This window comes from Mauremys mutica, chromosome 3, assembly GCF_020497125.1.
Source record: "Mauremys mutica isolate MM-2020 ecotype Southern chromosome 3, ASM2049712v1, whole genome shotgun sequence".
Taxonomy (NCBI): Eukaryota; Metazoa; Chordata; order Testudines; family Geoemydidae; genus Mauremys; species Mauremys mutica.
In genome coordinates this window covers 82,379,860-82,406,559 of record NC_059074.1, presented here as the reverse complement: position 1 = coordinate 82,406,559, position 26,700 = coordinate 82,379,860, and the positions used below count along the sequence as shown (strand labels likewise).

The window sequence follows — 26,700 nt, the reverse complement described above, 5'->3', positions numbered from 1 at the left end:
TTTGGTGAGGGACCTTGTCAAAGGCTTTCTGGAAATCTAAGTACACTATGTCCACCGGATCCCCCTTGTCCACATGTTTGTTGACCCCTTCAAAGAACTCTAATAGATTAGTAAGACACGATTTCCCTTTACAGAAACCATGTTGACTATTGCTCAAGAGTTTATGTTTTTCTATGTGTCTGACAATTTTATTCTTTACTATTGTTTCAACTAATTTGCCCGGTACCGACGTTAGACTTACCGGTCTGTAATTGCCGGGATCACCCCTAGAGCCCTTTTTAAATATTGGCGTTACATTAGCTAACTTCCAGTCATTGGGTACCGAAGCCGATTTAAAGGACAGGTTACAAACCTTAGTTAATAGTTCCGCAACTTCACATTTGAGTTCTTTCAGAACTCTTGGGTGAATGCCATCTGGTCCCGGTGACTTGTTAATGTTGAGTTTATCAATTAATTCCAAAACCTCCTCTAGTGACACTTCATTCTGTGACAGTTCCTCAGATTTGTCACCTACAAAAGCCAGCTCAGGTTTGGGAATCTCCCTAACAACCTCAGCCGTGAAGACTGAAGCAAAGAATCCATTTAGTTTCTCCACAATGACTTTATCATCTTTAAGCGCTCCTTTTGAATTTTGATCATCAAGGGGCCCCACTGGTTGTTTAGCAGGCTTCCTGCTTCTGATGTACGTAAAAAACATTTTGTTATTACCTTTGGAGTTTTTGGCTAGCCGTTCTTCAAACTCCTCTTTGGCTTTTCTTATTACACTCTTGCACTTAAGTTGGCAGTGTTTGTGCTCCTTTCTATTTGCCTCACTAGGATTTGACTTCCACTTTTTAAAGGAAGTCTTTTTATCTCTCACTGCTTCTTTTACATGGTTGTTAAGCCACGGTGGCTCTTTTTTAGTTCTTTTACTGTTTTTCTTAATTTGGGGTATACATTGAAGTTGGGCCTCTATTATGGTGTCTTTAAAAAGGGCCCACGCAACTTGCAGGGATTTCACTTTAGTCACTGTACCTTTTTAACTTTTGTCTAACTAACCCCCTCATTTTTGTATAGTTCCCCCTTTTGAAATTAAAGGCCACAGTGTTGGGCAGTTGAGATGTTCTTCCCATCACAGGGATGTTGAATGCTATTGTATTATGGTCACTATTTCCAAGCGGTCCTGCTATAGTTACCTCTTGGACCAGCTCCTGCGCTCCACTCAGGATTAAATCTAGAGTCGCCTCTCCCCTTGTGGGTTCCCGTACCAGCTGCTCCATGAAGCAGTCATTTAAAGTATCGAGAAATTTTATCTCTGCATTTCGTCCTGAAGTGAAATGTTCCCAGTCAATATGGGGATAATTGAAATCCCCCACTATTATTGGGTTCTTAATTTTGATAGCCTCTCTAATTTCCCTTAGCATTTCATCATCACTATTACTGTCCTGGTCAGGTGGTCGATAATAGATCCCTACTGTTATATTTTTACTAGAGCATGAAATTTCTATCCATAGAGACTCTATGGAACCTGTGGATTCGCTTAAGATTTTTACTTCATTTGAATCTACACTTTCTTTAACATATAGTGCCACTCCTCCCCCTGCACGGCCTGTTCTGTTCTTCCGATATATTTTGTACCCCGGAATGATTGTGTCCCATTGATTGCTCTCAGTCCACCAGGTTTCTGTGATGCCTATTATATCTATATCCTCCTTTATCACAAGACACTCTAGTTCACCCATCTTATTTTTAGACTTCTGGCATTTGTGTACAAGCACTTTAAAAACTTGTCCCTGTTTATTAGCCTACCTTTTTCTGATGTGCCAGATTCTTTTTTATGTGACTGTTTATCATCTGATCCGGCCCTTACATTATACTTCTCATTCCTCTGCTCCTGACTATAACCTGGAGATTCTCTATCATCAGACTCTCCCCTAAGAGAAGTCTGTGTCCGATCCACACGCTCCTCTGCAGCAGTCGGCTTTCCCCCATCTCCTAGTTTAAAAACCAGGAAGGGAATTACTTACCAAATATACCTTATACAAACTACAAATAATAATAAATGTCACAGCACAAAGTTTAGATTTAGAGTCAGAATTGTACTTACAGCCCAGGGCTCTATTTTGTTACTTGTGATATTTTTCTCCTCTCTTTTGCTTCTGCATTTAAAAAGGCTAAAATTCAGTTTCCAAGATTGGTTGGGTTTGTTTTTTTTTCTTATTAAGGCTTTTTTAATTGAATCAGTTACTTCAGTAACTTTTACAATCAATTTGTAACAACTCTTGTTTATTAGATATTCTTTCTTTTTGTCCACCTTTTCTTTCACACCAGCTGCCTTCTACTGTCTCCCCCTGGTATTCTGTTTATTATTATTTGAGGTCCTCCTTCCCAAAATTCCACTGGCATGATAATGTAGATTCCTTTACAGTTATATTGTACTTTATGTATCAGAGGGGTAGCCATGTTAGTCGGGATCTGTAAAAAGCAACGAAGAGTCCTCCCTTGGTTTTCACACCTCAGCTGCTAGAAGAGGGCCTCATCCTCCCTGACTGAACTGACTTCGTTATCTCCTGACTGATTCTGGCCTGCATATTTATACCTGCCTCTGGAAATTTCCACCACATGCGTCTGATGAAGTGGGTATTCACTCACGAAAGCTCATGCTCCAATACGTCTGTTAGTCTATAAGGTGCCACAGGACTCTCTGTTGCATTGTTATTTATATTACATGAATACATTTCTAGACTTTCACGAAAAGGACAAATATAAAAAGCTAGGAAAGCTGGAAGGAGGTTTCATTACAGGATGGGGAACCCAATATCATAAATTAATATTTATTTTCTCTACCCCACTTCTGAGCGGTTTAGTTTGCTTCAGGGGAAGCAGACTGTCTACCCTGCTTGCCCTAGAGGAACTGCTTCTGGAGACAAACCTGACAGACTTTAAAGGAATACCATGAATTTGAAATCTAGTCTATTTCAAAAATTGAGTTAAAAGCAGTTTCATAAACTACCTGTCCTTGAATTTTCCGCTGTTGATTCTTGTTTTTTAACAATTACTTTTCCTATTTTGAAAATAGTTTTCTTCTCATTTACAAATTGAGAGTGAATTTTTCAAGCTGTGCCATTTTTTTTACATCTTACATTAATTGTTCTGCTGCTGTTTGTCAGAGGGTGGAGATGGATGGCAGGAGAAAGATCACTTGATCATTACCTGTTAGGTTCACTCCCTCTGGGACACCTGGCATTGGCCACTGTCGGTAAACAGGATACTGGGCTAAATGGACTTTTGGTCTGACCCAGTACGGCCGTTCTTATGTATATGTGCACTGGCAGCTTTTGCAAGACTTGTTGTGTAGTAGAGGTTAGGATTGAGCTTTGTGTTTTTTGTATAGAAATTGTGTTTGTCCTTAATGAAACTTCATTTATTTCTCTATTTCACTATGAGCATCATATCTGTATCATGCTTTCAATATTATGCTTTTGAGAGTCCAAAGTATCTGAGTAATTATAAAAAAGTTAACTATAAAAACAAATCCTTCCCCAAGCCAATGCAATTGTACAGAGGCAATGCATCTGTCTACAGGAAATCAATTTATCATCTGTCCCTGGTCCCTTGTGCCCTGGCAGACAGAAACTAGAACTACTGTGGAATCTGTACATTATACTTTTGAGCCTCTAAAGCGAGACACTGACACTGAGTCTCCCTATATAGTGTGGATCATTATTGACAGGATCCAGAGGAAATAGTATTTAGTGATCATTTGCCATTGCGAGACACTTTTGATGTTCAGAGCACACAAGACCCAAGGGAGTGGGAAGAACAGGGACATGAAAGAGGGTGGGAGGACATTAATGAGCTCTATTCTCTGCGTCAAAGGTGTTTCTGCTGTTGGATTTTATAGTACGTAATAAGATACATCTTTCATTTTGTTCATCATATTAGCTTTATAAAAACTGATACAAATTGTCTTGTCAATAGGAAAGTAGGCACTCAATCCATTTAACAACTGTACAGTGTCATAGCAACCAACTTTTAAAATAACAGATTCCAAAATGATGTGATCAAAAATGACATCGGAGAACAAATGTTTTATGTTGTTGTTATAGCAACAGGAATATAGAGATGTTTTTTGTTTGTGAATCATTGGGATCATATTTCTGTCATGTGACTTTTGGACTTGCAGATTTTTTAAAAAATGGAATGTGTTCCAACTGCAGCTCCATCAAGGACCTCAGCATCTCTGTTCTTTGGTCCTCCGTCAGCTTTATCAGCCACTCCTGCCCCTCTATCAGCCACTCCTGCCCCTCTCTCCTCTCCTGGCTAACCATTCTGAGTTTTTCATTTATTGTCTCTCTCCACACTCTGTGCTCGCTATCTGTAGGATCAGATGATTGACGCACTTCTCTAAACATGTCCTCCTTGTTATTTCTTGTTCACCTCCTTATCTGCTGATGTGTAGGAGGTGGTTTAGGAAGGGGATCAGTACAAGCGCCTTGGGACGCTATTCTGAATACTGGCACTGTTTTCCACAGGCGGGGGTGACTCATAGCTGATATAGACTACTGAGACTAACCGAGGATGCAAAGGTGCATCTCCTGCATTGTGGCTTCAGACCAGGTCCTTATGTTGCTCACCTTTGTGCTGCTTTGGTTCCTTTAGAAGTAATTGCCAATTGGCATGGCAAGTAGAGGAAGAAACAAGCTGTTCTGCCAAGGAACCTTCGGCAGAGAATTGCAGAGTACCTCCAGGAAATTTTCCTAGAGATCTGTATGGAGGATTCCCAGGAGATCCCGGTATGCATTAACAAACTTTTCCAGAGGGCCCACATTGCGTAGCTGTAAAGGGGAACGAGAAGCAGATGCAAACAGACCTGTTGTTAATTTCTATCCTTCTCCCACTTGTACCATGTAACAGAATTAAGGATACCTCTACCTCATGTCACCATGCAGTATTAAAGTAAAATTAGTACTTACCGGAGCTCCCCTTTCCTGCTTCAGGCATGCCAAAGCCAGAGTACTGGGACTGGCAAGACTCCTTCAGTGTCAGAAAGAGGTCCTGGCTCACTACACCACCCGATGACCATGTCATCTGTCCCACATCCTCCTCTAACTCCACTTCCTCATCTACCACTTCATTCTGGGGGCTGTCTCTGTTGGCCACTGCTTCAGTCCTCTCGAACTATCAATGAGGCTCTTGGCAGTGGAGGTGGAGTCACCACCGAGGATGGCATGCAGCTTGTTGTAGAGCAACATGTGGCTTACCTTGCCTTCTGGTATGTCTGCCTCAGCATCTTGATCTTAGCATGGCACTGCTGCGTGTCCCTTTCATGCGCCTTCTCCTCTATGCCGTGAGCAAAGTTCCTACGGCTGGAGCGGAGCTGCGACTGCACAGCCTCCCCTCCCCCACAGACCCAACAATTCCAGTGTACTCCAGGCGGGAGTGCATTTGCTGTGGAAAGCCGGCCTGGTCAGCTGGGAAGATGCTATGTGAACTCTCCACGCCAAGCAAACAGGAAGTGGAATCTGAAAAATTCCTAGGGCTTTAAAGAGGGAGGGGCACATGCCTGTGTACTTGGCTGCAGGCAGCGGAGTTGTAACTGCTGACCAGAGCAGTCATGATGAGCATTGTGAGATACCACTTGGAGGCCAGTTAGGGTGACATAAACTAGTGCAGTGTTTACATTGACAGTGTCACTCTAACTCTGTTGCAAAAAGCTCTATGCCTCTTGTCGAAGTGGTTTTATTATGTCGACGTAGCAGGAGAGTTAAATTGGCGAGAGAAGTACTGCAGTGTGCACGTTTCCACTGTTTTGTTAATGAAAGCTGACTTTTGTTGACAAAACTGTGTAGGGTAAATGAAAGCCTAAGTCAGTGTGCCTCAAGGCAGACAGTCAAGAAACAGGCATGGACCCCAAACTGGTTGTATGTTCTATAATTAGATTTCACCAACCAAGCAGTGGTGAGCTGCAGCCGGTTCGCACCGGTTCACGGGAACCGGTTGTTAAATTTAGAAGCCCGTTTAGAACCGGTTGTTCCTGGAGGGACAACTAGTTCCAAAAGGGCTTTTAAATTTAACAAAAGCTCTAGCAGCTCCCTGCCCTTCCCCTGGCCCCAGCTCACCTCACTCCGCCTCTGCCTCCTCTTCTGAATGCTCCTTCGGCTTCTCCTCCCCCGCCCCAGCTTCCCGCGAAGCAGCTGTTCACGCGGGAAGCCTGGGAGGGCTGAGAAGGAAGCAGCGGCTTCCACCAGGTGAGCTGGGGCCGCGGGGGCGCCAGTGGGAGGAGGGCTCCAGGCGCCGCGCCGCCCGGCGAGGTCATGGCTCTACCCGGGGGCCGGGCGGCACGGCTCCTTCCCGGCCCCCGGATCCAGCTGCAACCTCGCCGGGCGGCGCAGCGCGGCTCCTGCCCGGCCCCCGGGTCCAGCCCCGACCTCGGCCGGGCGGCTCCGGTCCCAGCCCCAGTCCGGCCCCCACCCCAGGCAGCGCGGAGAGGGTGTTGGATAGAGGGCAGGGGAGTTGGGGGGGTGGATTAGTGTCGGAGCGGTCAGAGGGCAGGGAACAGGGGGATTGAACAGGGGCAAGGGTCCTGGCGGGGGCAGTCAGGAAGGAGCAGGGATTGGATGGGGCGGTGGGGGGCAGTTAGGGGTAGGGATTCCAGGGACAGTCAGGGGACAGAGAGAAGGGTGGTTGGATGGGGTAGGGGTCCCGGGGTGCCATCAGGAATGAGAGAAGGGGTTGGATGGGGTGGCAGGGGGCAGTCAGGGGACAGGGAAGGGGGGTGGATAGGGCAGGGGTCCCGGGGGGGGGGGCTGTCAAGGAACATGGGGGGGTTGGATGGGGCAGGAGTCCCCGGGGGGGGGCATGACCCCCTCGTGGGGTGAGGAAGAGGGAACCGGTTGTTAATATTTTGGCAGCTCATCGCTGCAACCAAGTAACAAATGTGAACTCCACAAGCACAATAACAGCCTTAACATGGAGTCACAGACAGTCCTGTTGGGCGCCCTGGCCTATCTTGCCACCCAGGCAAGCCTGCTTTTGTGATAGATGGTCCCTTACACCAAAAATCACAATAATAATGAGATTACTCCCGATACCAAAGGACCAATCACTTTTCCTGAGATCTCAAACCAAAGACAACATTTGTAGTCAATCCTATAATACTAAAGGAAGATTTATAAAGTAAGAAAAAGAAATGAGCCATTTACAAGGGGAAAGAGATAAACATACACATACAAATGAGATGCAGTCTTAGGTTCCAAAAGGAAATAGTAGCCATTATAATGTACAAACTCATTATGTCCTTTAGGGCTAACCAGTACCAAGCAGCTTGGGGGTTTCTTGCTTATGCTTAAAATTTTGCCCTGTCCAAATTCCAGGCAGTGTTAACAACTCCTCCTTGGCAGAGATTTATATGCCCTTCCTCCAGTGTGATGGGACGGGGGCGTGTGCATGTCTCCTTCATGGGTGTGGGGGAGGCAATCAACAAAGTCTTTTGTCCACTGATGTTCCACAATGGTTTGTCTGGTATATATGGACCCTCTCATGTTGTGAAGAAGATGACACCTCTTGTGGTAAACTGGCATTTCACACTTGGTAATGCTTCTTTCCAGTTTTAGCAAACACTTTTATAGTTATAGAGCAAACACATAAATATTACCTTATAACATCTATACCCTATGTTATGAGGAGATTACTGCATGCATCTCACAAGCATTTCATAAAGTCTAAACACATTCTTATAACTCTATTTTAATAATACTAACACACAGGCTAGTCAGACTGGTTTTGAGCTATGCATTTATCAGTGTTCAATGAGGGCAAGGGCCTTGGCATGATCTGGTACCAGGTCTGCCAGCATCACAAGTTCAGTCTCTCAAAATGTCAAATTTATATTTAATATGTTGTCCGTAGTTAGTACTGGTGCTTTTAACTTTGTGCACATTTGGGAATTAGTTATTAAATGCTACTTTCATGTTCTTATAGAGCTTTGCAGTGGTCTAAACACCTCTTGCTAGTTTCTGAATGCTTTAGGAGGCATGCATACAATGGCATGCTTTAGGAAGTCGTCTGTTAAAGCCTTCTTAAAGTCTGCATCATCCCAGTGCACAGGGCCATGATGAGTGGAGCCGCAGACAGGTGTTCCGGAACCTGGTGCAAAGGGAACAAGAAAAGGTTTAGGGAGGAATAGATTCCATCCCTGAACTGCTTTTAAATTCCACGAGTCCATGTGCATCTGAAGGTTTCAATACTAACTCTTTCCAGTGAGAGCTCTGAAACATTTGTGTGTGTGGGATGGATAGATGGACCGAGGAAATTCCAAAGTAACAACCTTAATCTAGAGTTGAGCGAAATAATATATCGCTATAGGAAAACACTTAGAAAGCAATGCAGACCACAGAACCACACCCAACCACTCCTGTAGTAGGCCCATAACCTCTGGCTGAGTTATTGAAATCCTCAAATCTTGATTTAAAAAATTTCAAGTTACGGAGAACCCACTATTAACTCTAGTTTAAACCAGCAAGTGACCCATCCCCCATGCTACAAAGGAAGGCAAAAATCCCCCAGGGTCTCTGCCATCTCTTCCTTCCTGGCCTCCCAAATGGCAGTCATTTAGACCCTGAGCATGTGGGTGAGATGCACCAGCTAGACACCCAGGAAATAATTCTCTATAGTAACTCAGAGCTCTCCCTATATAGTGTCCCATCTCCAGCCATTGGAGATATCTGGTGATTTGTGACGTTCCCCTCTGGTGTTATCTGGACCTGTGATCTGCTAGGTCACTCCAATCCTTGACTCTGGGAGCCAGCCTTACCCTGCTCTGCTGTGAGAACCCCCACTCCTGGGCTGTTCAATCACAGCCTCTAGCATGTAAGCTGCTCCTTGGATTGTGCAACCAAATAACACTAGCCAGTATCTCCGATCCCAGACACAACCCTAGGAACCTCTGTCTTGCAGTGTCCAGTTATGCCTGCTGAACACTGCAAGCTTATATCAGTTCATCAGTTTAACTTAGAAATTGATATGCACCAGGCTTGTTATCCCCAGGGGAGTCTCTGACACGCTTCAAATCAAATGCACTGCTTCAGGTAGAATAAACAAACAGATTTATTAACTACAAAGATAGATTTTAAGTGATAAGTCAAAGCATAACAAGTTGGATTTGTTCAAATGAAATAGAAACAAAACGCATTCTAAGCTGATCTTAACACTTTTAATGCTCTTACAAACTTAGATGCTTCTCACCACACGCTGGCTGGTTGCTCTTCAGCCAGGCTCTCCCCTTTGATCAGCGCTTCAGTTGCTTCGTGGCGATGTCTGTAGATGGAGGTGGAAGAGAGAGGAAGAGCCTGGCAAACATCTCTCTCTTTTATCATGTCCTTTCCTCTCTCTTGGCTTTGCCTCCCCACTTCAGGGTCAGGTGAGCATTACCTCATCACAGTCCCAAACTGACCAAAGGAAGGGAGGTAACTCACTTGAGAGTACAACAGATCCTTTGTTGTTGCCTAGGCCAGTGTCCTTTTTTCCTGTGAGGCTGGGCTGGGTTTGTCCCATGCATGCCCTGATGAGGTGTGAACTGCCCCTTTGCTCCTGGAGAATTTTTGCCTGGGTTTACTTTAAGCCATGAGGACACACTCTCAGCCTCATAACTATATACGTGAAATTACAACCTATAACATTACTATAACAACAATGCTCAATGCATCATGAGCCTTCCAAAGACATCCGACATGATAAACTTCGTATTAAATACCACACAATCATATTATAAGGATGAACATGGGGGTGCTGGGGATGGGCCATATGCCATTGTAGACGACTCCTCATACCGTTCCCCTCTGTAAATTTATCAATATCGGTCTTGAAACAAGTTAGGTTTTTTTGTTCTTGTTACTACCCTTGGAAGGCTGTTGCAAAACTTCACTCTGATGTTTAGACATCTTCGTCTAATTTCAAGCCTAAACTTGTTGATGGTCAGTTTTCATCCATTTGTTCTTGTGCCACATTGGCTCGTAACTTAAATAACTCCTCGGCTTCCTTGGGTATTTATCCCTCTGATGTATTTATAGAGAGCAGTCATAGCTTCCCTCAGCCGTCTTTTGGTTAGGCTAAACAAGCCAAGCTCTTTTGAGGGTATGTCTACACAGTAGAGAGAAACCCGCAGCTGGCCCATGCCAGTGATCTCTGGCTTGCAGGGCTCAGGCTGCAGGGCTGTTTCATTGCTGTGTAGACTTCTGGGCTCTAGGACCCTCCCACCCCACAGGGTCCATCTTTGAGTTCAGTTGCATATTAGAGATGTGACCATTTTAGGTCATGTTGGGCACACATCTATACCAAGACTGGAACTGATTTATGGAACAAAGGAATAACAAATATCAATTGTGAATTTTTTTCCCTTCTGAGCATATTGCAGCCAAATAGTAATTTACTTTGTAATGCGGTAAGTTATGATGAAAGATACACTCATAAAACAGAGTAAAAATTCTGGTCTTTTTATAATTTTTTGTTTTAATAAGAGTCAGCTTTGATCATTTTATATCTAATTGTATTAACTATGGCAAAAAAATTACAATTCTTGTGGATCAAGTTAGTTTAGCTTTTCCTTTTTGCCCTCTCCTGTTACAGTATAATAAATACTACTTCTAAAGACGAATTGCAAAACCAAACATAAATAAAAAGTAAATTGGATCAAACAAAGACTTCTTTGTGGAGCCCCCATACCCTAGCCAGACAGTGAGAGAGATTTAACACCAAAATCAATGTAATCTCTTTTAAAATTATTTCTTCCTTTCTTAGAAACACTTTCTTGGTACTTTCTGGTTTACTAACGATATTCCAGAGTGTCATATTGCAAGTACTTGGAATCTGATTACAAACACCCGCATTCAGTTCCTTGCTCTGCTGCAGACTTCTGTGTGACTTTGGGCCTCAGTTCTCAATCTGTAAAAAAGAGGCTAATAGTACTTCCCTACCCCACCTGCCTGTTGTGATTATAAATACATTAAAGAGAGTGAGGTGCTAAATGATTGGAGACCATATGCTTAGATCGTATTGTCCATGTTATGGAATAATACATTTGAGATACTTCCTCAATTGCTGAAGGTTACCAAAAGGAATTTAGTGGGAAGAAAAACAACTTTAAAAAGTTTTTCTTTTTTTTTCCTTTTGCTTTGCATTGCATCTTTTAATACATATTCCAAAGAAGGAGCCATCATTTAATACATCTGCTTCAAGGAAGTATTCATAAACAAATCTGTCTGTGATGAGCTATACAAACCCCACACTGGGCTGGAAGGGGTTGAAGGCCAGTACTGGGCCGAGGTAGTCCCACCCCTCCAATGCTGCAGAGCATGCTGGAGGAGTTGGAAAGGGAGCAATCCAGCTCAGAAAGGGGAAGTCTGGGGTGGAGGACAGACCTACCCTGAAGGCTCCTGACAAGGGCTCTGGGGAAGCCTCTCTGAGGGAAATGAGATTATATGCTGAGCCAGGTTGGGGATGACAGTTTGGTTAACTTTTCTTTTCACCTTATCTGGGACTGAAAATGGGGACAGAAAAGCCACAGTAGGAAATAACCTGGAGAGGGTAACTCAAGGGCGCATTCGAGGGCCCTGGGTCAGAGCCAGGTGGAGTGGGCAGGCCTGGGCTCCCCTACCACTGCGCCCACTGCAGGAGGGACTTGAACCACCTGTACTCCTCACCGCATCTCTGAGTAAAGGAGGACCAGGATTGAAAGACTGACCCACTGGGTGGGGCGGGGCGTGGGGAGGGGGGAATTAGGTGCATTAATCACAAAGCAACCTAATCCACCCAGCACTCTATCACACTGTCTCTGCCTCCAAATGAAATAAATGTGGGATTAAGTTGGAGTATTAATCCAAGTGTCCTTGACAAATTCCAGCTGAGGTCATTGCATTCTGTATACCTACATTTTTTTCCTGTTACTATTTCTACACGGAAAGTGAAGTGATTGCAGCTGTGATTGCAGTGAAGTTGTGGTCAGGCATACCTGTGCTCGCTTTAACCTAGCTAGCACAGGTAACATCCTCAGTGAAGATATGGTGGCATGGGTTTCAGCGCAGGCTAGCAATCTGCGTATGCTCTCCAGCAGGCTGGTACTTGGGTTGCTAACCTTCACTGAAGCCCATACCACCCTATCTTCACTACTGTTGTTACCCAGGCTAGCTAGATTTATGAAGATGTAGTGATCCGGGCCTTAGTGCAGGCTAGCAACCCAAGTGCTAGCTTGCTGGAGAGCCTCAGTACATATGTGGATTGCTAGCATGTGCTGAAGCCCATGCCACCATATTTTCACTGCTGATGTTATCTGTACTAGCTAGGCTAAAGCGAGCACAGGTATGCCTGACTATGCTGCAATCACAACTCCACTTGCAGTGTAGACATACCCTAAAGTTTGTTACCTTAAGTAGCTGGTATTCTCTATGACACGTAATAGTGTATTTGTGATGGCTAGGATAGATGATATACTTTTTTCACTTACTGTCTTTCACTCTAGAAGTGGTTGCATTTCAGTGATGTCTGTGTATACTTTGAAAAATTATCTAGGATCATTTTGGTTGTTAGACTGTAATTGTAAAATATTAATAATGAAATATAGCAGTTTGAGTTCTCAAAACAGTAAAAATATTTAAAAGTAATATTTAGGAATTCATAACTTAGTATAAAATAAACCGAAAGGTTTCTTATATTTTCTTAATAGCACAAAATACATATAACATCTTGCAATCAGTTACTTCATGTGTACGTAAGGTTATTGGTACTGCCATCCTAATTTTTTTTTTTTTTGGTCTATGCATAAGTAGTTCTAGCACACTTTTAGACCAAGGCAGGCAGTAATTTCCGGGTAATAATAATATTTGCTGGTTTTGGTATATATGCCTTGGTGATGATTTCTAAAGTACAAAATAATGATGACATACCATGCAGAGCTCTCGCATGCCTGAGGCTAATGGTCTGAGTACTCCAGATCCAGATTTCTCCTTGCTGATTAAAGTGTTGAAAAAGGGTTAAAAAACCTTGATACGTAAATCTTTCATGTTGGAGTTTACATATCACTGTTTTTAGTTTGTCATGTTGATTTACAGTTGAAATAATGCAGTATTTGTAAAAAGACACTCATCAGAGAGAGAACAAATTTTCCCTTTCAAAACTTTTCTGTCAGCAAACTCCAGATGGCTCTATAATGTAGCATGTGTTAGTGGTATCCCCAAAATGATGTATTCAGCATGAGAACATTACTTAAGCAATTTGTTATATACTTTTTTCCCTCCTTAGAAACTTAGTTGCTTGCAAGCTCATCCCATTAAGGTCAGAGCTGAGGAGCTTGTATTATTTAAGGTTTTGAGATGATCAGGATTTGGATGAGAATTTAATCAGTGTGGGTATGGAGGAAAGGTTGGATCTTGGATTTGTTATGCAGGGCAAAGAGTCAAGACTTCGGCCGTGTCCATACTACAGACCTTACAGCAGCACATCTGTACCACTACAGCTGCACCGCTGCAGGGAATCCCTTGTAGCCACTCTATGCCAACAGGAGAGAACTCTCCTGCTGGCATAATTAAACCACCCCTAATGAGCTGTGGTGGCTATGTCGGTGGGAGAGTGTCTCCCACCAATATAGTGCTGTCCACACCGGCGCCTTTGTTGGTGACACTTACGTGGTCAGTTGTGTGTTCTTCCACATTCGTGACCAACAAAAGTTTTACCCACAAAAGTGCTAGTGTAGCTGTAGCCTTAGATGTGACCTGGATGTCTGTCTGAGTCAAAAGAAATGTTTTTGTTTGTTTGTTTGTTTTTTATTATTTAATCTGAGTAACTTGAAGCTACCTTGTGATTCTGCAATCTTTCATTTGGGGATTTTGCTTAAGTAATGCTATATGAATGTTTCCTCTTAAGTCCAAGTAAGACCAAACGTCTTAAAGATTTACAAACAATTGCTTTTGGTGTTTTAATAGTCCCTTTCAAGCCAAATAATAGAAATAGCAGGGACCATATTCATAAGAATGCCTTAAAGCAAAGTACAACTTTATTTGTTGGAGTGCTATTTGAAGTGTGATATCTGTATTAGAAATACTGATGAAATCAGTAATCGATAAGTCAATTTAATGAAAAATTATGTTTTTATTGTATTGTGGTATAACTGTTTGGCTCCAGTTCTCACCCAGGTCAGTTGCTTGCAAAATTGTATGTGGGGTTCAGTACATGCCTAGAACTTCTGGTATCAAAGCTTAATCTATATACTTTGTTTAAACTGCTGAATAGATGCCTAGGTCTTTCTTGGTGAATTAATAAAGCTTGTTGATTCGTTAAGAATAATTAAGTTGTCTGGTTTGAGAAATGCTGTCTAAGGTGTAAAAGTTGACCTGCGAATAACTTAGTAAAATTAGTAAGTTTACACTCCCTGAACTCAAATAAGAGTGGTTATCCTTATTTAAATTCCATACAACAATATAATAATACAATACAGCTATAATATTAGTCATATTGGCAAATCTAGTTTTAGATTTCAGCTTTAAAATCTAATTGGTATCCTGGCAAATTCATAAATTTGTTCCTAATATATTTTAAAAATTCCTTTTGGCCTTAACTCCGCTGGCCAAAGATTTCTCCTTGTGTTCCTCTGCTATTCTTACCATTTTCTACAATTCCTAACTTCAGATTTATATTCATTACTATCAGTCAGCTTCTCCTTTCTTTCAGTTGTTTCTTTTGTTATTTTATTTTATAAAAATTATTCATAAAAATGTGAATGATATAATGTGAATCAGATATTCTACAGCTTCCTTCACTTCCCTTCTAAAGCAGGTTCTTTTTTTAACCAGTACAGCCTGCTTCCTTGATTGTAGCTTTTTGGGTATTTAATAAGGAATTCTTAAAAGATTACCAATTATCATTCACATTTTTATGAACAAATTCTTCCTCACAGCTGATTTGGCTCATAATTGTTTTCACCTTTCTGAAATTGGCCCTAGTAAGTAACACCAAGTAGGAACAAAAAGAATGCGGGCAATGGTATTGGTCCACGGCTAGATGGAAATGATAGAATTATCAAAATTAATGCAGAAAAGACAGAAGTGTTCAATAAATCTGTTTTGTATTTGGGGAAAAGACAGATGATATAGTCTCATCATATGATAACACTTTTCTTTCCACTAGTACCTCTGGGGATTTTAAACAGAAACCACTAAACTTAGACATTTTTAAATCAGCAGGTCCAGATAATTTGCATCCAAGAGCTGACAAGCTTGCTGGGCCATTAATGTTGATTTTCAATAAATCTTGGAACGCTGGGGAAGTTATGGAAGAAAGTTAATGTTGTGCCAGTGTTTCAAAAATGTAAGCGGGATGACTTGTGTAATTATAAGCCCGTCATCCTGACATTGATCCCTAGCAAGGTAATGGAGTGGCTGATACGGGACTTGATTAATAAAAAATGAAAGAGGGTAGTGTAACTTAGTGGCTTTCAACCTTTCCAAAGTACTGTACCCTTTTCAGGAGTCTGATATGTCTTGCGTACCCCAAGTTTCACCTCACTTAAAAACTACTAGCTTACAAAAACAGACATAAAAATACAGAAGTGGCACAGCACATTGTTACTGAAAAATTGCTTACTTTCTCATTTTTACCACGTAATTATAAAATGAATTGATTGGAATATAAATATTGTACTTACATTTCAGTGTATAGTATATAGAGCAATATAAACAGGTCATTGTATGAAATTTTAGTCTTGTACTGACTTTGTCAGTGCCTGTTGTAAAACTAGGCAAATATATAGATGAATTGATGTACCCTTTGGAAGACCTCTGTGTAACCCCAGGGGTACATGTACGCCTGGTTGAGAACCACTGGTGTAACTAATGCAAATCAACATGGGTTTATGGAAAATAGATCCTGTAAAGCTAACTTGATATCTGTTTTCATGAGATTACAAGTTTGGTTGATTAAAAGTAATAGTGTTATTTAATATACTTAGACTTCTGTAAGGCATTTGATTTGGTACCGCATGATATTTTGATTAAAAACATAGACCAATATAAAATTAACATGGCACATATTAAATGGATTAAAAACTGGCTAACTGATAGGTCCCAAAATGTAATTGTAAATGGGGAATCATCATTAAACAGATGTGTTTTGAGTTCTTGGCCAATCAGGATGGGGGATTCTATCCTGGAAAACAGTGACTCTGAAAAATATTTGGGGGTCATTGTGGATAATCAGCTGAACATGAGCTCCCTGGGTGACACTGTGGCCAAAAGAGCTAATGCAAATCTGAGATGCATAAATGAGAATCTTGAGGAGTAGAGAAGTTATTTTACCTCTGTTTGGCACTGGTGTGACTGCTGCTGGAATACTATGTCCAGTTCTGGTGCCTACAATTTAAGAAGGATGTAAATAAATTGGAGAAGGTTAAAAGAAGAGCCACAGGAATGATTAGAAATCCGCTTTATAGTGATAGACTCGAAGAGCTCAGTCTGTTAAGCTAAACAAAGAGAAGGTTAAGGAGTGACTTGATTACAATGTATAAGTACAGTAACTCCTCACTTAACGTTGTAATTATGTTCCTGAAAAATGCAGCTTTAAGTGAAACGATGTTAAATGAATCCAGTTTTCCCATAAGATTTAATGTAAATGCGAGGGGTTAGGTTCCAAGGAAATTTTTTTGGGCAGACAAAAGGCATTATATACTGTACAGTACTGTACTGTACTGTGGTTGGGAAGTGCCCCTGGCTTACCCCACACAGGCACAGCCCGCTGCAGGCAAGGACACTAGGAAGCACCTTTGCAGCAGCAGCGGCAACTTCCCCAGAGAAGAACAGGCGCTGATGTTGCCGGGGGATGCTTCAGGCCCACCTCTTCCTGTCGCCACTCCACTCCAGGCCCACCTCTTCCCACTCCCACTCCACCTCTCCGGAGTACGCCATGTCCGCCCTCCCTCCCAGAAAGTCCTAAACGCCACCAAACAGCTGTTTGGTGGCACTTAGGACTTTCTGGGAGGGAGGGGGAGGAGTGGACGCAGCACTTCCCTGCTCCTTCCCCTCCCTCCCAGAAAGTCCCAAGCGCAGCCAAACTTTGGCGGTGGAGGAAGCGCTGGCAAGGAGGGGGAGGAGGCAGAGAAGAGGAACTTGTTCAGTGCTCCCTTTGTAAAGTCGCTGCTCTTCCACAGAATCTTACAAGCAGTGGACAGAGCAGGCAGCCAAATGATGTTATAAGGGAGCGATGCACAACTTTAAATGAGCATGTTCCCTAATTGAGCAGCAACGTAACTTTGAAACAACATTAAGTGAGGAGTTACTGTACCTACAGAGGGAACTAATACTTAATAATTGGCTCTTCAATCTATTAGAGAAAGGTATAAAATGATCCAATGGCTGCAAGTTGAAGCTAGCCAAAATCAGACTAGAAGTAAGGTGTAATTTTTTTAAATGGTGAGAGTAATTAACCACTGGAACAGTTTACTATGGGTTTAATTTACCAAGGGTCAATTGGCCAATTGGCTGTTTTTCTAAAAGATATATTCTATGAATTATTTTGGGGGAACTTCTATGGCCTGAGTTATACAGGAGGTCAGACTAGATGACCACAGTGGGCCCTTCTGGCCTTGAAATCGACAAATCTGTGAGTCATGAAAAGTGGTAATCTGCTCTGCTTCATCCTTTTAACTACCTACCCAGTCCCTAGACTAGTGGACTGCCTCAGTATGAGATACAGGGAAGGAGGAGATGTATAGCTATTTTCTACAGCTCCCTCTGGCTCTGTTGTCTCTTCTTCTCCCAGTACACTCACAAGAGGAACTCTACAGATCAGGCCCAGGGGTAGATTAATTCTTTATACGCAAGGTAGAGCTGCTGACATTGACTCCAGATTCAAACATCTGTACAGTCAGGATATACATTGTTTCTAGTTCTCTTTATTCTTTTAACTTACAAACAACAAAAAGTCCTCAGCCAATGATCTGGTTGCTTTTTTGCAATGATGAAAATGCACACATCTCAGATGATGGAGTTTTTTCCCCACTCCTTTGACTCTCCTACCAGCCATTCTGAGTCAGAGGCATCTACAAGGAAATTTTAACCTGCATGAAAGTAGATTTCTCTGTAGTTTTTGGTTTATACATGGCCAGTATTTCTCAAAACCACACCTCCATAGGTCTATTCTTAATAGACAGAATGGTTCTGTTTTGTGTAAAAAAAAAAAAAAAAAGTTTCCTTTCAGTTGTTTGTTCTTGGATTCTTTGTGCAGTTTATACTTCTAGTAGAATGGATATTGAATGCTCAAGACAATGTGGGTATATCTACACTGCAAGTGAAAGTACAGGTAGTCATTTCTGTGCTAGCTTTAATTTAGCTAGGATGGGCAGCGGCGACTCCAGGCACCAGCGCTCCAAGTGCGTGCCTGTGGTGGCAAGCCGTGGGGGGTGCCCTGCTTGTCCCTGTGAGGGTGGCAGTCAGGCAGCCTTCGGTGGCTTGCCTGCGGGAGGTCCGCCGGTCCGGTGGCTTGCCTGCGGGAGGGGACCGGCAGACCTCCCGTAGGCAAGCCTCCAAAGGCTGCCTGACTGCAGTGCTTGGGGCGGCAAAAAAGCTAGAACTGCCCCTGAAGATGGGCAACAGAACTGCAGACATAGCAGCATGTACTTCAGGTCAGGCTAGCAACCAGAATACAAGCCAGCCAGGGACCCTGGGTATATAAACTGGTTGCAAGCCTATGCTGAAACCCGTGCTGCTATGCTATTATTGTTACCCATGCAAAGTAGATTAAAGTTAGCACAGGTGTGTCTACCCATGCTACAGTCAAGCTTTCATTTGCAGTGTAGACATACCTTCAGTCTCTGAGACTGTGGGTTTAGATTAGAATACCTTTTAATCAGTACGTGATGTTGACTTTTTATGAACTTTTTCAGTTATTTTTTTCTCAAGGAATTGAAAAGCTTGTGTTAAGTATGTTCAAAGCACATCATTATAGTTTCTTTCATTGCTCATGTTCCACTTTTAAAGAAGGTAAAATAAATCTGTGGTATAGGCATTGGTTTGTCTTCAGTTGTTTTACTTAAAAAAAAACGCTCTATTTGAAAGGAAAAGCCTAGCTTGAGAAATTGAGTCTGATGTTCTTTCTGTGGGGAAGAAGATTCTAATGTGTCCGTTTCTTTGTGAAAGCAGTGGTAATTAGTATGAGATGACTTGTAGACACACTGATTTTTTTTCACTGTCAGCTATGCCGTTGTATGCAGTTTCTGTGGCCTTTAAATAGTGTTGGGTTAAACATAATAATTTTAAGTACAAAGAAACGCTCAAACAAAGGATAGCTGTAGTACAGTGTCTTTTTTTATAAAGCATAACAGTGTTACTTTATCACTTTTTAAAATACTTTGCTGCTTCAGGCCTTTTATGCTGTTTTTATTTTTGAGGAACTAAGTAGGAATTGGGAGGCAGTAGAAGTGTTTCAGTTTCGGATCCTGCAGCTTCATTACCTAAATGAAGGTGCTAGAATGCATGTATTTGTCATGTACTGTGTATAACTGAAATGTATACACATAAAGAAACTCCATTAAACTGATTTGTTAGGGTTCTGCGCACCAGACAATTCCATTAGATAAGTATTTTCAATAAAATACTTTTAGCCCCAAATTTCTACTAATTTGGGAGTTGATGTTTTTTCCCCCAAAACTATTTGCCTATGAATCATACAAAAAGGAGGGTATCATGAACATGAAGCAAATTGAAGTTGACCCTTTGATAAGAAGAGATTTCCTCTTGGTTTAAAAGTGACATGACTAGCTGTTCACAATGATATGGGGGGACTCTTTCAGTACAGTCTGCAGGAATTTAACAGTGCAGCTCCTATTAACAATGTGAATTGCATAGTTAAATATTCAGTATGACATATGGGGATTTATCACATTGTGTCAGTTATTAATATGTGAACCTACACTCTATTGGACAAACCTAGGAGCAAAACCTTAAATGCAATGTGGTGTGTTCTTCTAGTCTTGCCAGGCTTTTTAATGCAGAAGCACTCTTTCATCTCTTCCCCTACCTGCCCCCTGCTTCCCACCCAAAAAAATCTTCAGGTCAGAGTTGATGATGTCCCTGTATGGACTTGGGCTTTTGAAGGGAACAGCCAGGAAGCTGAGTATTAAAGACACATTAGCTCTCTAAGGTCAAACAGTCTGGCAAGCTAGGACAGAGGAAATCAGGATATTGGCTTCTAGAGGTATCAAATCCTGGATTGTGTCCTTTAGGCTGTTGACTGCCAGGAGACAATAGAGGATGAACTCTGTTTTGCTGGCACACTGCAAAAGACACTTGTGCTTCAGCACAGATGGGATTGTATTGAGTAATTCTCCTCTGCTTGCAGAAGGCAAATGGCATGGTAATGCAACATGGGACGAGGAACAAAAAATGTTACCAGAGATTCATAGATTCCAAAGCTAGAAGGGGCCATTAAGATCCTCTAGTCTGACCGCCTGTATAACACAGGCTATAGAACTTCCCCAAAATAATCCCTAGAGCATATATTTTAGAAAAACATCCAATTTTGATTTTAAAATTGTTTCAGTGATTAATTACTCTCGCCATTTAAAATTTTGCACCCTTTTTCCAGTGTGAATTTGGCTAGTTTCAGCTTCCATCCATTGGATCATGCTATTCCTTTCTCTACTAAATTGAAGAGCCCATTATCAAATATTTGTTCCCCAAGTAGGTGCTTACAAACTGTAATTAAATCACCCCTTAACCTTTTTTCTTTAAGCTAAATAGACTGCACTCCATGAGTGTCACTAAAAGGCATGTTTTCTAATCCTTTAATCATTCTTGTGGCTCTTCTCTAAACCCTTTCCAGTCTATCAGTATCATTTCTGAATTGTGCACAGAACTGGACACAGTATTCCAGCAGCAGTTGCACCAGTGCCAAACACAGAGGTAACATAATCTTTTTACTCCTGTTCAAGGTTCCCCTGTTAATGCATCCAAGGATTGCATTAGCCCTTTTGGTTACTTGCACTGGGAGCTCATGTTCAGCTGATTATCCACCACAACCCCCAAATCTTTTTCAGACTCACCGTTTCTCAGGATAGGGTAGCCTATTGTGTTTAGCAGTATTGAAACACATATTGTTTGTTTGTTCCCAGCTTACCAAGTGATCCAGATTGCTCTGTTTTAGTGACCTGTCCTCTTCATTATTTACTACTCCCCCAATTTTTGTGACATCTGAAAACTTTATCAGTGATGATTTTATGCTTTCTTCTATTAAAAAAAATGTTCAATAGCGTAGGGCCAAGAATGGATCCCTGAGGAACCCAACTCAAAACACACCCGTTCTATAATGATTCCCCATTTACAGTTGTGTTGAGACCTATCAATTAGCTAGCTTTTAATCCATTTAATGTGCGCCATATTAATTTTATATATTTTATTAATCTTTCTTGCTTTTTTTATCAAAATGCCACGCGATAGTAAATCAAAGTTTATCCTTTTTAAATATTAGCACAATATTGGCGAAAAACATTCACACTTTTCCAGTCTTCTAGAACTTCCCTGGTGTTCCAAGGCTGATTGAAAATCAACACTAACTAACTGCAAGCTCCCCAGCCAGCAATTTTAAAACTCTTGGATGCAGAATATCTGGACCTGCTGATTTAAAATGTCTCTCTGCTCAAGGCAGTTGAGACATCAAGAATGCCAGACATTAACCAGCATTGCCATGTTGCAAGAGGGGCGATGTTTTAAATCTTGGTAACATGGCATTTGCAGATCATTGTTGGAGGTAAAGCCCTTCTTCTTGGAGAAGTGGGAAGAAGACCTATCAACTACCTACCAAAAGTTTGGGTGGTTGTTTTTTTTTGTTTTGTTTAAATAGCCAGTGGTCAAAGGAAACCTAATTAGAACAATAACTACTGTATGCTTACTATAACTAACTAGGGTGACCAGATAGCAAGTGTGAAAAATTGGCACAGGGGATGGGGAGTAATAGGCGTCTATGTAGGAAAAAGCCCCGAATATTAGGACTGTCCCTATAAAATCATGACATCTGGTTCCCCTATGACTAACACTTCTACTAAGTTACACAGTCATAAAGACACAGACTGTGGAGGGGTTCTGTCTTGCAACTGTGGGTGGTAAGAAGGAATTGAGTGGCGGTTGAGGCAATTCTACCCTTTATACCATCAGCTACATGGGGCAAGCGGTCACCTACCGCACAGGTCCAACCACAAAGGAGACTGCTATTAAGAATCTGTGTGGACAATCACCTAAAGAAGAACAATTAAGAAAAAGCTACCAAAGTCCATTTGAGGTGTCTCAATTTTTGGGTACCCAACTAGACACACCTTCAGAGTCTGATTTCTAAAGGATAGCTGCTCAGTGTTGTCTGAAAATTCAAGCTCCCTAAGGTGCCTTAAGTTGTATGCTTAAAAATTGAGGTACCCAAATCACTAGGGCTAGAATTTTAGAGATTAAAGAGTACCATGAGATTTTTAAGAAAAGCTCTTGAAATACTTTAATTTTTTCATGGATAATTACTAAATGAATGGATGAAAAGTAAGTAGTAGTTGCTATATTTGAATTTTAGTAAGGTATTTAATGTTATATTTTGAAAGACATTGCTCTTAAAATTGATTTGTATTGACTTGGATAGAACAGTGTTGGCTCAATGGCTAACAAAAGCATTGAAAAATATTGAAATATAGAGTGGAGCAAGGTTGTATCAAACACCAAATTATCTTTTGAGATAGTTTAGAAGTGAAAATCAACAGCATAATATTTAAATTCACAATTGATGTGATTTTGGGAGTAGATGCAAAAACCAATGAGGACAGAAAAATAATGCAGAGCCCTAGAGGGGTTTGAAAAATGGGCAGAAAATTAAAAAAATTCCACTTTGAAAACTACAGTTAAATATATGTAGGGAAAACTTATCTGAAACACACACATGCTAGAGAAATAGTAAATTCTGAAGGAGACCTGGGGCTGATATCAGATAGCATATTAAATACAGTTGCAATAGTATGTGGCAGCAAAAAGCAAAATATATGCTGTACACACGAACACATAAGACAGGGAGCTAATTCTCCCTCTGGCATGATAGCCTCAAATGTTGCACCCAATTCAGGACACCATTTTACTAAAAAGATATTGACAAATTGGAGGGAGTTGAGAGAAGAGCAACAAAAATTATCAGGGGACTTGAAGGAGTGACTAGCTACAAATAATTAAAATAGTTAAAAATGTAAGGTTTGGCTAATTGATGATTAAGGTAAGGCGGGGGCAGAGAACATAAGAGTCTACAAAATTAGAAGAATGTAAACTCCAACAAGGGAGAGAAATTATTGTGGAAATAAAAGGAGGTATAACTAGCAATTACAGGCATTAGTTTAAATTTCTACAGACTTAATTTAAATGTCAAAAAACCTTTAGATTTAGTGAGATCGGTTAGGTTGTGGAATAGTTTCAAGGAAAGCACTTGAGATATTTAAAACAAGACAGAGATCAAATGTACAATAGTGAACAGTTCTACAGTAGCAGAGAGGGGGAAAAAACACCTACTAGGTCTTTTCAGCTTCTCACTAAGATTAAAGGAAACCAGTCAATTCTTGGGATTCCTTTTTGAATGCAGTGCATCCTGTCAGCAGGCCTGCCTCACCTCTTTCTTTTTTTTCTTTTTTCTTTTTCTTTCTTTCTTTTTTTTTTAATCACCTCTCCCAATCTACTAGACTATGGAGTAGCAGTGTTGAGCATGAGTTAGTGTTCACTGCAGGTGTTCAATCCCTTTTCCCATGGCCATTTATCAGCTTTCAGTCCAAAGCAGAAATGGCATCTGCTTCCAGATGAGAGCAGTTGAGAGGCACTAAACTGTCTGAGCCAGCCCGAATCACTGCAGATGAGCACACTGGATGATTGTGGCCAAGAAAGGGGACAGGCAACTATCTCTTGTCCAAACACAGCCCAGGAATGTGGGTCGTGAGGAGAGCTCCTCTGCCTTCAGGCTGTGCTCTGTCCAGGAGGAGAGGGGTAAGACAAGTTTGAAACAAAGTGGGGATCCTTCAGTATGAGGGGGTCACTTCTATTTTTGCTGCATTCTGCAATATTCTGTAAATATTTTAGAGGCTTATGATTAAGTTTTATTTTCCTGTTGTAAAGGTGCATCCTTTACTTCTTGAGCACCGGGTGCAGAATTCCCCAGTTCATGTCCTGCACCTAATTTTTTTTCTCTGCAGAAAATATATTCTGCCAGAGAGCTGTTGCAGTTATGCCTTTTGCCCACCAGGGACTGCTGTGGTGCCAAAACAAATAAGCTGCTCCCGAACGTGAGCAGCCACAGCTGCGTATAGGGAAGAAAAAAGGCTATGTTCTTCACAGTTCCCTGCCTGTGGGGCCAGGTGAGGAAGCATGGGATATGGGAGGACGGACAGCGTGTGGCACATGGGGCAGCTGGGGGGGTGTCGCAGACTGGGGTTTAGAGGGGCTAGTGGTGGGGGACAGACTAGGGTGGGGGCTGAATGAGAGTGGGGGTGCAGGGACACATGGGGACAGGGAGGAAGGAGGTGGCTAAGTGAGGATGCAGGGACACATAGGGTTGGGGGCAGATGTGCCTGACTGAATGAAAGAGGCTAGGTGTCAGCCAGAGCCTGCATGGGGGAGGTTCCCTAACCGGTTCCCCCCATCCCTCTATGAAAAAAAAATCCCTGTGCCATACTTTTCGCACCTACACCCAACAACCCTCCAAGTTCAGACCCAGGCTCCTTCCCATCAACTGTGTATCTCTCTCTCAGCTCCTCCATTCCCTCTGACTCCCTCAAGCCTTTGTGCTTCTTTTGAGGGGTGTTGGGTGTAGGTGGGAAATAAATTTCTGTATTGTAGTTTGAATTATTACTCAAAGTTCTGTGTGACTATGTCTGGAAAGGAATCTATTTGTCCAGAAACATTTCCTGAATCTTTTTTTGTTGTCTATACTGTTGCAGACATACTTGATGACAGGTATTTTGAAATAAATTACCAAAATAATTGAAACTGGCGTGATTATATTGTGTTATTTTGACAAATAAAATGTGCAAAATTTTGCAGAATTTTAAAATATTGGGCTCAGAATTTTTAATTTTTTGGCGCAGAATTCCTCCAGGAGTAATCCTTTACTCCGATGTGATACAGAGCCTTTCATCTCACCTCACCAGTTAAAATTAGATATAAATTGGGACTAACTAAAAATAGTTAAAAGCAGCAAAGACTCCTGTGGCACCTTATAGACTAACAGACGTTTTGGAGCATGAGCTTTCGTGGGTGAATACCCACTTCTTCGGATGCAAGTAGTGGACATTTCCAGGGGCAGGTATGTATATGCAAGCAAGAAGCAAGCTAGGGATAACGAGGTTAGTTCAATCAGGGAGGATGAGGCCCTGTTCTAGCAGTTGAGGAGTGAAAACCAAGGGAGGAGAAACTGGTTCTGTAGTTGGCAAGCCATTCACAGTCTTTGTTTAATCCTGAGCTGATGGTGTCAAATTTGCAGATGAACTGAAGCTCAGCAGTTTCTCTTTGAAGTCTGGTCCTGAAGTTTTTTTTGCTGCAGGATGGCCACCTTAAGATCTGCTATTGGCCAGGGAGGTTGAAGTGTTCTCCTACAGGTTTTTGTATATTGCCATTCCTAATATCTGATTTGTGTCCATTTATCCTTTTCCTTAGAGACTGTCCAGTTTGGCCGATGTACATAGCAGAGGGGCATTGCTAGCATATGATGGCGTATATTACATTGGTGGACGTGCAGGTGAATGAACCGGTGATGGTGTGGCTGATCTGGTTAGGTCCTGTGATGGTGTTGCTGGTGTAGATATGTGGGCAGAGTTGACATCGAGGTTTGTTGCATGGATTGGTTCCTGAGCTAGAGTTACTATGGTGCGGTGTGCAGTTACTGGTGAGAATATGCTTCAGGTTGGCAGGTTGTCTGTGGGCGAGGACTGGCCTGCCACCCAAGGCCTGTGAAAGTGTGGGATCATTGTCCAGGATGGGTTGTAGATCCCTGATGATGCATTGGAGGGGTTTTAGCTGGGGACTGTATGTGATGGCCAGTGGAGTCCTGTTGGTTTCTTTCTTGGGTTTGTCTTGCAGTAGGAGGCTTCTGGGTACACGTCTGGCTCTGTTGATCTGTTTCCTTATTTCCTCGTGCGGGTACTGTAGTTTTGAGAATGCTTGGTGGAAATTTTGTAGGTGTTGGTCTCTGTCTGAGGGGTTAGAGCAGATGTGGTTGTACCTCAGTGCTTGGCTGTAGACAATGGATCTTGTGGTGTGCCCGGGATGGAAGCTGGAGGCATGAAGGTAGGCATAGCGGTCGGTAGGTTTTCGGTATAGGTATAAAAATAGTTAGTGTTCCGCTGGCTATTTAATGATGTATGTAGAACATGTTAATGGAATGTATACTTCTAAATCCCTTAGATGCAAGCAATTTGAAAATTTCCCTTTAAAACCACTGATTGGTGCTTCACTTGGCAGTCTCACAGGTTATATCTACACTGCGGTGTAAGCCCAAGGTTAGTGGGACTTGAGTCAGCTGACCTGTGTTAGAGAATCCTGGGCTTGAGCATCTACGCTTATTCTTAGCCCTACGTTAAGACTTTTATAATCTGGGTTCAAACCTGGGGCTCTGGCATCCACACTGCAGCACACAGACCCAAATCAAACCAACCATATCCCAGAGTCCTTAACACCCTCCTGAAAT

General features: G+C 42.0%; 1 protein-coding gene across 3 annotated transcripts in view; it reads left to right on the top strand.

Moving 5' to 3' along the window:
• The window catches only part of PDSS2 (decaprenyl diphosphate synthase subunit 2), a 173,327-nt gene that overhangs the window by 11,727 nt on the left and 134,900 nt on the right, over positions 1-26,700 (top strand). The window contains exon 1 of one of the 3 annotated variants that reach the window (XM_045010407.1): positions 21,583-21,762. The exons of the other annotated variants lie outside the window; for them this stretch is intronic. Coding sequence (XP_044866342.1) covers positions 21,737-21,762 — 26 coding nt within the window. The 5' untranslated portion in view covers positions 21,583-21,736. Of the gene's footprint in view, positions 1-21,582; positions 21,763-26,700 lie in introns of those variants that run through there. 3 annotated transcript variants of the gene reach the window in all.